This window comes from Asparagus officinalis, chromosome 2 (genome assembly GCF_001876935.1).
Source record: "Asparagus officinalis chromosome 2, Aspof.V1, whole genome shotgun sequence".
Classification (NCBI taxonomy): domain Eukaryota; kingdom Viridiplantae; phylum Streptophyta; class Magnoliopsida; order Asparagales; family Asparagaceae; genus Asparagus; species Asparagus officinalis.
Genome location: NC_033795.1, coordinates 11103044 through 11116477, shown reverse-complemented (window position 1 = coordinate 11116477; position 13434 = coordinate 11103044). Strand labels below are relative to the sequence as shown.

The 13434-nt window shown below is 39.2% G+C and overlaps 2 protein-coding genes across 2 annotated transcripts in view; both read right to left on the bottom strand.

Annotated features, from left to right (window-relative positions):
• LOC109830246 (RNA-binding protein 24-A-like) overlaps nt 1–2082 on the bottom strand; it is a 5699-nt gene extending 3617 nt beyond the window's left edge. Inside the window, exons 1-3 of the mRNA XM_020397459.1 lie at nt 1845–2082; nt 1601–1733; nt 860–998 (exon numbers count right to left, since the gene is read on the bottom strand). Of these exons, the coding sequence (XP_020253048.1) occupies nt 860–998; nt 1601–1733; nt 1845–2015 (443 nt within the window). The 5' untranslated portion in view covers nt 2016–2082. The remainder of the gene's footprint in view (nt 1–859; nt 999–1600; nt 1734–1844) is intronic.
• LOC109830821 lies at nt 10457–12580 on the bottom strand. Its single transcript, XM_020398183.1, has 5 exons — nt 12227–12580; nt 11715–12178; nt 11548–11608; nt 10864–11406; nt 10457–10660 (listed from the first exon to the last, which is right to left on the bottom strand). Exons 1-5 carry the CDS (start codon nt 12578–12580, stop codon nt 10457–10459), a joined length of 1626 nt encoding a protein of 541 aa, XP_020253772.1.

The following is a 13434-nucleotide window of genomic DNA, read 5'->3' as shown; positions in this document are numbered from 1 at the left end:
AAGAAAAGATAGTTATCAAAAGTACAGACAACAATATAATTCATCATCTTTAATAATATATATACTTGATATGTTTAGGGATAGGGCATCAAACTCTCTTGGATGCTTCTGCACAACCCCATTGCAGCTTTAGTGACAAAAGGTGGTCTTATCAAGAGTGGTTGTGCACAAAAGCAATTTTGTGAGTATATTTATCCAAGGGATGATGGATGAATGATGATGCAATGTATAGACCAGATGTTATGAGAGAAATATTATCTATAATTATCCACCAAGTTTATTTAACCAGATGCAAGTATATACTTCAGATACATCGAGATAGAAGAGAGAATTAACGCACGTACTCTTGTATTGTGCAATAAACAAGTCCCATAGTAGCACTGCCTCTCTCCTATATATACCACATGATCCTCAAATGCAAATCCAATCAACACAATTCTCACGTGTGCTTGATGTTCTCAACTATGTAGGAATATTTCAAAATCTCCAAACTGTTGCCCTATTTCCGCATTGTTGTATAGTTCAGAACAATCGGCTCGCATGTAGGCGTGTTGATATATGTATGGTCCACTAGACTCTCTCTCACACCTACCGGGGGGAGGGGGAACTAGAGAGAGAGAGAGGGAGAGGGGGGGAGAGAGAGAGAGAGAGAGAGAGAGAGAGAGAGAGAGAGAGAGAGAGAGAGAGAGAGAGAGAGAGGAATATGGTGCATGCATGCGCTGTAGGCATGATCACATCACATGCATGTGATGAGGCATGCTTTTATATATGGGGAAATATACATGTAGTCCATGTGCACATAGCTAAGTGTGTTGAAATATAAATTTCCAAAGCTTAATCATGCAAGTTGAAGGCTCACCCATAAACACCATAAGGAAACCCTTGTTGGAGAGCATAATGAGCTGGGAACGTGGCAGCAGAAGCAAAAGCTGTTCCCATCCCACCTTGAAGGCCTGCAGGCCCATAAGATTTCATCGCCCTGAAGCCCCTGCCTCCTCCTAAAATCACACCACAATTAATTAGAAAACACCTAATTAATTAATGCGATAATTATAGTTAATTAACACCAGAGTTATGAGTACTTGAACTGAGTGCCTTTAGAAGAAAGAATGCTTCAACGTGCAAGAACATACAATGCACTTTCTGAAAAGGGAGAGGTGGTTCTTTTGAGATAACTCTTCCTGAACTTAAGTTTTATTTATAAACTAGTTACTGTATATCTGATTACGAACTAGATATTAGAACAATGTTCAAGCCTGTGAAAATATAAATGTTGCAGCTTGCTAGCTCTTATTTTAGAGCTCATTCTCATAAGTCTATTTTTACCAAAATAGATGATTAATTGATCAACATGGGAAATAAACTAGCTCCTTAAAAAATATGGGTAATAAGCTAAAGACGTACGTATGATTAATTAACAGGAAAAAATGAATTGAAATGAATGTTTGTGGTATAAATCTAGTGGTATTGCTCGAAAAACTTCGTCAGATCAAATATATAATAATGATGATCTAAAGACCCAACTTATCACAAGCATAGCAGGAATATATGAAAATATCATATTATTGATGGGGGGGGAAAAAGAAAATTTTCAGCTTACCATATTGAGGACTCGCGGGTCTAGATCTCTGAACTCCAAGAGAAGCAAGATTACAATTAGCCCTCCTTCCATCGATCACCGGTGAAGGATCAACACAAGCTTTTGTTGCAGCCTCAGCCTCCCTAAAGGTAACCTAGTTGCTCAAAAACCAAACAAGGTTAAAAAAATATCAAAATTTTCACATAAAATAAAAGGATAACAAACTAATGAACTAATTTAAGTAAGATCATATATAAAAACTTACAAATCCATATCCTTTAGATCTCCCAGTGATCTTATCAGAGATAACCACAGCCTCCAAGATCTCACCAAATTGCTCAAAATATTTCTTCATGGTCTCCTTCTTTGTCTCCCAAGCTAAGCCTCCAACAAAAACCTTGGTATAAGTTGTGTCACCAAATTGGGCACCTCCCATATTAACTTCACAGAATTGTCTAGGTGATCAAATACAAAGAAAAATTCACAAAAAAAAGAGAGTAGAGATTAGGGGGAGAGAGAGAGAGAGAGGGAGAGAGAGAGAGAGTGATGGAGGGAAGAAAAGCAGAAGGTAGGAAAGGGAAAGGCCAATAACATTGGTTGTAGGGACACATGACATTGTATATATGCATGCTTCCCTTTGTCTGAGGTTAATTGATGTTAATCATCATGTTTTTTCTGTGAACTAATCATGATAATTGATTAATTAACACATTAATACTGGATCAGATGCGAGAGTGAAATGACTATTTCACCCTTTGAATATGTAAGGATTTTCGATGATGACCGCAGGTTACGTAAGGTCAGTAGGTGGCAAAAACGGAACGGGAAATTGGTAATGGATAGGGGAACACGTACGTGGGATGTAATTATATACATATGATATTAATTTTCAGGTTATTTTTTTTTTTTTTTTGTTGAATTATGCGTATTAATTGAACATTGACTAGAAAGATACAGGACAAGCCCTCCATTGTTGAATCGTTTGAATCATGCTAATGGTCAAATTATTCAAAGGTAAGATCACGATCCATGATTTAATTTGCAACATTAAACTAGCTATCAAAAGATCTCTTTCTAACATAAATATCATATGACGAAAAATAATTAAGGTGACAACTAGAGATAATGGAGATATAATTCCATTTGCGCATCATCAGACTTAAAAAGCAATTAAGCTACTAATTAATTACTTTATTACAGGAGTTTATCCGCAATCAACCATGTAGTATTTGAGGATCAGAGATGGATTAATACATGACAAATCAGCGGAATATAGTTTGGATCAACTTCAACTGTCTCATTTTGTCTTTTACCAAATGAGAGAATTGTCAGCAACTTAATTTGAGTCCGACATGGAGCCCAACTACGCAGGGGGTGCACAAATCCTGAGATTAGTTTGCACCCTGTGTATATATATCATGGTAAAGTAATTTTTTTAAAACAATTCATAGAAAAATATTATAGTTTATTTATTTAGGGAAATAGTTTTGTAGGCTTTCATGAAACTCTCATGAATTTTAAATTTCCATACGGTCAGCTAAATAAGGTTTCGCATTCACATATAACTCCTCGAAAGTCAATTTGGCTCATTTTGAAATAGCACCAAAAACTTTTTCAAATGTCATATAATACAAAAAGAAATTGTCAAATATGACGAGATGGATTGATCACTTCAGCATTTTTCTTAATCAATATTTTTTTCTTTGTAGAATCTAATTTATGTAAGAATAGGTAGTCTTAGGTTTCAGAATAGAACTCTAATTGCACTCTCTACTACAGGGAATTCTTATCTTATAATTTCAGCCTTGTGGAAAGAAATCTTATCGTATAAATATGCGTCTCACTTGGTGCATGTTGTATCTGTTTCAGAACACGGAAAATAAAGACCAAAGATTTTTCTTTTTTCTTTCCTTTTTCCTTTTTTTTTTGGGAAATTAGGGCTGAGAGATGACTTGTAATCCCGTCAAGGCCGTACCTGTAGAATTGGCAGAAAGTTCGGGTTTCAGCAGAATTGGGTGGCGGTCGACCGGCCCGGTCGACCGCATTCGTGCACAGAAGTTATTGGGCTTCAGGATTGGTGGCGGTCGACCGATCCGATCGACCGAATCTATGGGCGGTCGACCGTGTCGGTCGACCGACGACCTCTCTGGACATTGGGTTTGCTGCTGGATGGAGGGCGGTCGACCGGGCCGGTTGACCGCGATGGATCGCGGTCGACCGTACCGGTCGACCGCCGTTAACCCTATTTTGTTCCTCTTGATTTCTAATAGTGAAAACTCCCCCTCCTTGCCTCGTGGACGTAGGCATCTTGCCGAACCACGTAAAACTGGTGTTTGATTGTTTGTGCTATTGATTTGGTGTGTTGGTTTATCTTTTCTCGGCGATTGGTTTGGATTCTCGAGGCGCAACAATTGGTATCAGAGCTCCGAGCTACGCTTGGGCTATTTTGGAGGAGTAGATCGCTTTGGAAGTTCACTAGGGCTTCCGTTTGGTGATAAAGGTGGGATCTTTTCAGTAAAAATCTCGTCTTTTTTCAATTTGGATCTATTTCTCGTTTGTTTCCGCATTGGTTTGGTGGTGTTTTGAGATATATGGCTGAAAAAGATAAAAGTGGGGAGGGTTCTTCTGGTGTGAAAGCCGTCCAAAGTTTGAATATACATCCTATGAAAATAGATCTGGAAAAGTTCAACGGCACAAATAATTTTGGACTTTGGCGATGCGAAGTCATGGATGCGCTAAATGCGTAAAATTTGGAAGATACATTGGAGTTGGACGGGAAACCGGCCGACATTGATGAAAAGGTTTGGAATAAAATGAATAGAATGGCGTGTGGTGTGATTAGGTCTTGCCTTACCCAAGACCTTAAATATGATGTGATGAATGAAACTTCGGCAAAGAAGATTTGGGAGGTCCTAGAGGGCAAATATTTGACGAAGAGCATCGAAAATCGTTTGCATTTGAAGAGGAGGCTTTATCGCTTCCAATTGAAGAAGGGGACATTCATTAGTGATCACATGAACCACTACACGAAGCTACTTGCAGATTTAGCGAATGTAGATGTCATTGTTGAAGACGAGGACAAGGCATTGCTGTTATTGAGTTCCTTGCCCGACGAGGAATATGAGACCTTCGTCCTCACTCTTATTAATGGGAAGGCATCTCTTTCGTATAGTGAGGTCACCGCAGCCCTTGTGAATTATCAACTTCGAAAGAAGGACAAGGAGACTTCCATCGAGCCGGTTGCGGGGGCATTGGTTGCAAGAGCTAAAAGTCTAAACCGTGGAAGAAGGTCGCAGTCTAGAGGAGGGCATCCTGCAGTTGGTAGGAATCAGTGTGCCTTTTGTAGAGATGATGGACATTGGAAAGCCGAATGCCCAAAATTGCAAGCTGTGAAGAATAAAGGGAAAGCTATTCAAGCTTCAGAGGTGAATATTGCCAAGGCTAGTGGCGATGTTTCAGATTCAGATTCTTCAGGCTATTCGTGCCCAGCTCTTCCGTCAGTTGATGTTGCCGACTCCACCGAGTGGATGTTGGATTCTGGTGCTACTTACCACATATGCCCTAGAAGGGATTGGTTCTCCAGCTTTCAGGAGTTGGAAAGAGGGGATGCTGTTCTCATGGGTAATGATTACAGATGCCCTATTGGTGGTATTGGTACCGTTCGGATTCGGATGAGTGACGGGATGATCCGGGAGTTGGCTGATGTGAGGTTCGTTCCGCAACTGAGGAAGAACATCATTTCACTTGGGTTATTGAAGGCATCAGGCTATAGGGTGACCTTGGCGGATTCTCGCTTGAAGGTCACATCGGGGTCCATAATTATGATGAAGGGAGTCAGACGGAGTAACTTGTATTATCTGCTTGGGAGCACGGTAGTTGATAGGACGCTGACTACTTCTATGGCTAGACGGTGGCATTGTTTGGTGCTGGGATATATTGTTGGTTATACCGTGCACAAATTGTTGAGGAGTGCTATGACCCGCAGATTGAAGTCATGTGAGCACATTGGTATGAGCGAGAAGACCGAGGTGGAGTTCAGCACTTCTATCCATCGATCGAGGGGTCTTATTGGAAGTGTTCAGTCAGGCATTTGGGGGCTTTCCGAGGAGGCATCATCGGGAGGTAATCGTTATTTTGTTTCCTATGTTGGGGATTGTACTAGGCATATTTGGGTTGCAACCAAGTCCCGTTGGTATAAAGACCTAGTAGTCCGCAACAGTTGGAGGAGGTGTATGGGCAGAAAGGTTACCAGTCGTACTTATTCTAGTAGGAGTCCTTTCTTGCATTGGTGCCGAGCTCACGGCAGTTGGAGACACTTCAGAGGGAAGGAGACAGTGGGGCGACGTGATGAGATGGCGGATTTAGTGAGCCGTTCTTTTCTGGAGGAGGATCGGTATTGGTTGTCGAGCAGTAGATCTGGTATTCAGGCTTCGATAGGTTTGGATCATCTTATGAGGTTGCCGACTGTTGCGTATAGAGTTGTTAGATCTGGTGGAGCTGTTTCAGATTTTGGTTGGCGTCGGATATTGGGCTACCCAGCACTTGGTCACATCATTGATGTGAGATTGGATCCGATTGCGCATTTAGGATTCAGAGGCTTGTTCGGCTATCAGTGGGGAGCTTCTAAGTTTGGTCTGAGCAGGTTTGTCACTTTGGACTCTCGGCAGGTGGAGAGTATTGATCAGGTCAGAGGGATATCGCAGCGGGTGGAGGTTGATGCTACTCCACATTGGGTGAGGATTTCCTCACATACTCCAGGTCATTTTGTATTGGTTGGGATTCCAGCTGAGGTGGCACAGCGTGGGAGTCATTTATTTATGGGGGCAGATGATGAGGTGGTTGACTTGGATGCAGCTGGTGGATATTTTTTGGATACGGCCATTGTTTCACCTCAGGTGGAGGTGTTCGGATCGCTTCAGTTTGGGGTCGTTGATGATGCTATCAGCCGCAAGATGGATTGAGGGCCTTTGGAGGCCAAAGGTGAACTACGTGAAGGCTTGATTCCTTGGAGAGGATACGTAGGCAGTCAGTTTTCTGATGCAGCCGATTTGGTGAGCGACATCGACATTTAGGGTGAGTGTTCGCACTCCCATTTAGGTCTCAGCAAGTGAGGCATTTGGTGTAGTCGGTGTAGGCTCAGTTGTTTGGTGAGTAGACACAATTGGTTTGGGGTTGAGTGTTCGCACTCCCATTTGGATCTCGACGTGTTGTGATTGGAGTCCGTTGTCATGAGTCCGTTGCCATGGCATACTGGATGCAGCAGTTGAGACATTGGTTTGTTCGGTGTCGGCTCGCAGTCGACCGGGCCGGTCGACCGCGATGGATCACGGTCGACCGTACCGGTCGACCGCCGCTGCGGTTTTGAGTTGGGCCTGCTTTTAGATCCGTTTCGTTTTGAATTTGTATAAATACCCTTTGGGTGTTTTTAGGGTTAAGTGCAAAGACGAATTTGAGCAGATTGAGAGAGTTTTCTTTGGGCTTCTATTCTAGGAGTAATTGGAGAGATTGAGAGTTGATTGTTGAGGGTTTATGAGAGATTTGTAACCCTAGTTTGTTCCTCTTGATTTCTAATAGTGAAAACTCCCCCCTCCTTGCCCCGTGGACGTAGGCATCTTTCCGAACCACGTAAAACTGGTGTTTGATTGTTTGTGCTATTGATTTGGTGTGTTGGTTTATCTTTTCTCGGCGATTGGTTTGGATTCTCAAGGCGCAACAGTACCTAGGAATTTCAGGGCCTAAGTCAAAATATTAGATAAGGCCTAAGTGACAACTCATGATAGATTTTATCTCATTCTTCTTACATTTTGAGCTGCAAGATTACTAATTAAAGTTTTATGTTCAATATTTTCTAACATATTATTTTCGATAAATAATATTGCTAAACCATTCATCTATCTTGTAACATGGTTGATCTTAAATAAGATTTTAATAATTTTAATTTTGAAAAACTTCTTTCAGCGGAAGCAACTATTACGGGTATAGTCAATATAGATTGTTTGGCAACGTAATAGATTATAATTCATCATTATTATCAAAATGACCATAAAAATTTTACTTGGTGGTGAGACGCCAAATGATATGAAAGAATTTATAAAATCATAAACAGTATATTCATCTCTTACTTTGTCAAACTATTAAATAATATAGTTAGGCTATTTGTTTTCTTTTATTTTTATCCCACTTATAATACTAGAACATTTTCTCATTGCTTTTGTACATAAACTTCTCAATACCGTGTATGGACACCACTTATAATACTAGAACATTTTCTCATTGCTTTTGTACATAAACTTCTCAATACCGTGTATGGACAAGATCTCTTTAATCTCTCTATATTTATTCATTGCTTTTGTACATAAACTTCTCAATACCGTGTATGGACAAGATCTCTTTAATCTCTCTATATTTAAAATTTGTCACGACTTTAGAACCCTTGATCAACAACTTCACCAATGCCTAACCACACATCCAATTTCTCACGGGCCTCGGCCTCACCTTCACTCACGTGAAATTAGGGCGGAGGTGCGGCCCACATGAAATCCGCGCATCTCTCTCAAGCTCACGTGAAGAGTCACATGCCGCCTTGTTCCCGTTCTAAACTCGCAACAACCCGCCGTCGTGGCTTCCATCTTAACCTCTCAAACTCGATCCCATCGCCAACCCTCTATTAACTCCGTCGCCGCGAACCCAACATCTGCATGCTCCATCCTCTATCTAGTGAGAACTTGATCAACCACTAAGCTGAGCTCTCTCGACTGGGCCCTACCCAGGATGAGGCCCAAGGAAGAGGCCTTGACTGCCTAAGGGCAGGGTCGGCCCTGAATCCTATTGATTATTTGTGCAATTATGGCCTGATTATACTTCAGTGTTGATTGACGTAACTCATTACAACCGTGTATTATTTATGATTATTATTTGTTTTTCCTTGTTCTTTATTTTTTTGTGTTATACTATTTTATTTTGCTTTATTTCTAACAATTGCCACTTAAACCTTTCTATTTACCTCCTCATGAAAAAGGATGAGCTCTCTTAATTATATAAGAGAATATTTGGCAAGTATGACGCTCATTATAAGTCACAAAAATGGATTATAATTTACTTTGAGATTTTTTTTATAAGTCGCTTATTTTAGCTTACAAAAAAAAAGGTTGTGCTACCTTGACTTATTTTTTGTTGGATTATATGTCATAATGTTTGACCGTGTAAAAGACAGTTATAACCCTCATCATTTCACAAAATTTCACTCCCCATATGTATCTCTATCATTTAGAGTCATGCCATTTTTTGTCATTTCAAAAAGAATAAAAGATTATAATACATTCATTTGCTAAACACTCTACTATTGAAAATAAATTATAATCCAATGAATTTAACATACATTATAGATCATAATTTAGATGGCTAAAGTATTGGAATATTGCTATATTTTATTAACTTTAAATACCAATTTAGTATATTTTCTTACTCAATGACGATTTAACTTATCTGGGTCATGGTGACAAAAAGGCCTATTTTTTAGTCAAAAAAATGTACGGTCAAATCACCTCACGTGCCTTGTCATGTGCATCTTACATGACCTAATTGGACTTACATGGTAAATGTTAAGGAGGATCATTAACAACCATTATAAAAAAAATCTAACTCTTTCTGCTTCTCTCTTTTCCCTCTATTCTCTATCCTCTATCATGTGAGGGAGAGAACTATTTTCCCACATTACAGAGATTCCTCTAACAAAATTTTAATCGCCCAACCGAAGTTTAATTCTACTAGTATGCCACACATGTTAGGACTCATGTTTATAAGCTTACTTTCTAATCTAGTTTTGATGATTTACAAATAATTTATAATTATGTTTTCTAGTAATTTTTTTCTCAAATGTACATTCAGGTTGAAAGGATTTATGCCGTAATGACGATATTTTGAATGAGGCCGACGCAATTGAAGTCCAAGATTCAAGATCAAGCTTCATGCACATCAACTTGGGTATATTAGTTTAAGGAATTATACTTCGTATGTTATGCTTAGAGCTCAATTCTTATACACACACGATATTTCTCGTTTTAGCGTAATATGAGTGTTTTTAAGAAAATATCGAACCTTTGAATTATTGACTTAACGTTAACATTTTATATCTTTTACAAAGTCTGTTAATCCATTCAAAAGAATCTCCAAATGTGTTGAAATCGTTTTGTCAAAATCAAGTGTTTAAATGAACTCGTATTTTTGAGATTTTGCAAAATGATGAGTTTTCATAAACGGGAAATGATATTTCAAAAATCTCTTTTCTAACATGTTTATATTCATGCATATAAATATTTTCCTAAGTTTCATAATTTTTAGAATTTATTTGATATTTTTAATACACCTTTAAAAATTAGATTTAGTGTTCAAAACTAGGTTGTGCACGTTTTTTGGTCGACCAACACTGTTCATCAGTCGACCGATGAACTGCTCTTCAATTGCTAAAAAATTTCTGCTCAGTCGACTGATCTCTATCAGTCGACTGAACAGTATTTTCAGTCGACCGATGGCTTGTATCAGTCGACCGATGAACTGCTCTGCAATTGCTAAAAAGTTTCTACTCAGTCAACCGATCTCTATCAGTCGACTGAATAGTATTTTCTATCGACCAATAGCTTGCATCAGTTGACCAATGGTTTTCCAGAATCAACCAACGGTCAACTCATCAATCTACTGAACAGTGCATCAGTCGACCGATAGCAGTATAACGACTAGTTTTTCCAGACTCGTTTTTTATGGGTTTTGGTTAGTTTGAGAGGCTATAAAAAGCCTTCAATTAGTAGACGTCTAAAAATATCTATAGATATCCGCACATAGCTCGAGACGAAGAGAAGACGATAAACGTCATCATCCGAGTCAAGAAAGATTACCTGGATGGCTCACACGCTTGTCGGTCAGCTCCAAGTACCCGCCACACTTGTCGGTCAGCTCCAAGTACCCGCCACGCTGGACGGTCAGATCCAAGTGTCGTAAAGAAGCTAACGAGCGTATGAAGCAAGTTAGTGAAGCATACAAGTCAATAGGACGACCAGATACGTAAAACGGCAGACAATACAAATCCTGAAAAATCGCAAAGTGCCAAAGAGTTCAGCCAATGCCAAATTTCCCACGCCAACGCAGGACAGCGGTAGCTGGCCCACGCTAGTGCGGGTCGGCAGCAGCTAACCCACACCCCTAAGAAAATGTTTTCTGTTCAAATCCTTTAGAGCACCTCTCAAAAGCTTGAGCTTTGTAACAACTGAAAACATAGTGTAGCCTTTTACCTTCAGTTGCCATATAGAGTTAACTGTGTGTAGATAGCTGCTGTGCTTAGTCCACATATTAAAGAACTTAAAAGGTTTTTTCCCTTGCTTTTCCTCTTCATATATTTTGATCAAAGCTGGGGAGTGATCTGAGGAGGTTGGCAGAAGATATTCCACATGACTAGAGTTATATTTGTCAATCCATGATTCATTTACAAGTGCCCTGTCAAGTCTGCACCAGATTCTAGAGTTTTGATCCTGTTTGTTGCTCCAGGTAAAGAAACAGCCCAGAGTATTTAGGTGCTGGAAATTACTATTATCAATGAAAGAATTGAAATCATGAGTATCTGCATCAGTAAGAGCTATTCCTCCTATTTTTTCATCAGCATTGATCATTGTGTTGAAGTCCCCACAAAGAAGCCATGGGGTGTTTCCAGCTTTTTGATGCATTTGAAGGAGATCTGTCCATAGGATTTTCCTAGATTCCTGATGGTTGAGGCCATAGATTGAAGAGATAATGCAGTTTATCCTTCCATCTATAGAATTGACAGAACAAGTAATATGCTGAGAAGAAGTAAAGTCAACTTGGATATTCCATATATCAGGATCCCATAATATCAGAATTCTGGCCTTGTCTGTTTCTGTCACATTAGATATTCATTTCCAATTGATGGCAATTTTTTTTGTGATAGCTGGTAAATTTACCTTATTGATTTTTGTTTCAAGTAATGCAATGAAAGAGAGGTGATTCTGTACAATATGTTGCCTGACCAGATGTTGTTTAGGGGACTTGTTTAATCCCCTAATATTCCAAAAGGATAAATTCATATAGATTGTCCCCCCCATCCATTGTAGAGGGATCAAGATCACACATCATTCCAGCCAAAGGGGAGAATGAGTTCCTTTTCCCATTTGCTTTTTTCAGCCAAGGATTTCCAGTATGTGCATTAACTCCAGAATCAGATTGTAAAACGTGCACAACATGCACAGTGTCTTTTCCAGCTGAAAATTTTCCTATGTTCAGTGTATCATACATATCCTTTTGATTAATATGAACATTTTGCACAGAGTTTTCTCCATCTAAGGAATTCACAGCAACCTTGACTGTTTCATCTTGATCAGGCTTCTGTTGATTTTGTAGAACAGGTTGTTGGGCACTGACAGTAACATTCTGAGCAGAAACATTTACTGCAGGAGCCTTTTTTGGAACCCATCTTTGTGTATTAATTTGCCTCTTGCAATTCTTTGTATCATGCCCAATCTGCTTGCATATTTCACACCATTTAGGCTTTAGCTCATAGTATACCAATTGCTTAATCAATTTTCCATTTGGCCCCTATATAAGAATATGGTCTGGGAGAGATGAAGGCATATTTATTTCAACAAGGATCCTTGCATAGGCTAATCTTTGCCTATTAGCTGTCAATTTATCTGTTGTGATTGGCTTGCCAATAACACTAGAAATTTTACTAAGACTTTTAGCATTCCACAGATTTAGTCTCAAACCTGGCAATTGGATCCATACAGGATATTTGTTTTCAAAACTCTTTTCAACATCTTCCTCATTAGACCATTGCTTAAGTAGGAGAGGTCTTGATCCAAAGAACCAAGGACCATTGTCCATGATTTCTTCCATTTCCTCTTTGCTATTGAATTTAAACAAGAACAAGCTAGATTTTAGAAGCAAGATTTCAGGATTAGCTACAGGAGCCCATACTTTCTTAACAAAACTCTCCATAGCTTTGAATTTGACACTGATTCCCAGGACTTGGCCAATAAGAGAAAAATCTCATATATGGATTCCTTCATTCCACTCTTCTTCCTCAAAAATAACTGCTTCTTTAGAAGTTGGTGGAACAAAATCCAATATCATACCATTACCAGCCTTTCTATTGTCAGCAAAGAGGCTAGTCCAGCTTTTCTTTTCATTTTGATCCGGATTTAGAGGCGGAAATCCAGATTTTGAAGGATTTAAAGGGGGAAAATCACTATCAATCATGGATTTGCCTTCAACAGAATTCCTTAGGGATTTATTTCCATCAATTTTAGTCAAAGAAGAATTAACAATTGGATTAGAAATTAATTGCTCTGAACTTTTCTTGTTAGCTAAACCTGAGGACATAAGATGATCTTCAACCTCCAAGATTTCATCATTAGCCCAAGCAAAACTATTAGAGCTGCTACCTCCATTAGAATTAGAGACCAGAGACTTACTAGACTGATGAGATCTGATCGAAAGAGGAGTTGTCAGAAAACTAGGAACCTCCAGAGTATTTGCAGGCCTGGGATCATCAATGTATTCCTTTAGCTTTTCATTTCCTTATCTCAGCTGTGAATTCATCTGCATCACAGGAGAATTTGCAGAACTAAGCATCTCAATGGATTCCGGCATCTTTTCACCTTTTGATTCTAGCTTTTCATTTCTTGATCTCATCTGTGAACTCATCTGTTGTTGAGAATTTTCACTTCTTGAAATCAACTGATGAGATCGGATACCTATCTGCTGTGATTTTGCTTGAGACTCAGTAACCTCGAGAGATCTTGCAGACTTGAGTATCTCCTCCATAAATTTCTTCAATTTTTCACCTCTTG

Bases quoted from the DNA above. Each gene is read 5' to 3' on its own strand.
- LOC109830821 (XM_020398183.1), bottom strand. From the start codon at position 12,580: ATGGAGAGTTTTGTTAAGAAAGTATGGGCTCCTGTAGCTAATCCTGAA. The intron at 11,407-11,547 runs GTAAATTTACCA...ACTTCTTCTCAG, and splicing joins TTGAAACAAAAATCAATAAG to CATATTACTTGTTCTGTCAA. The intron at 10,661-10,863 runs GTAAAAGGCTAC...GCGATTTTTCAG, and splicing joins ACTCTATATGGCAACTGAAG to GATTTGTATTGTCTGCCGTT.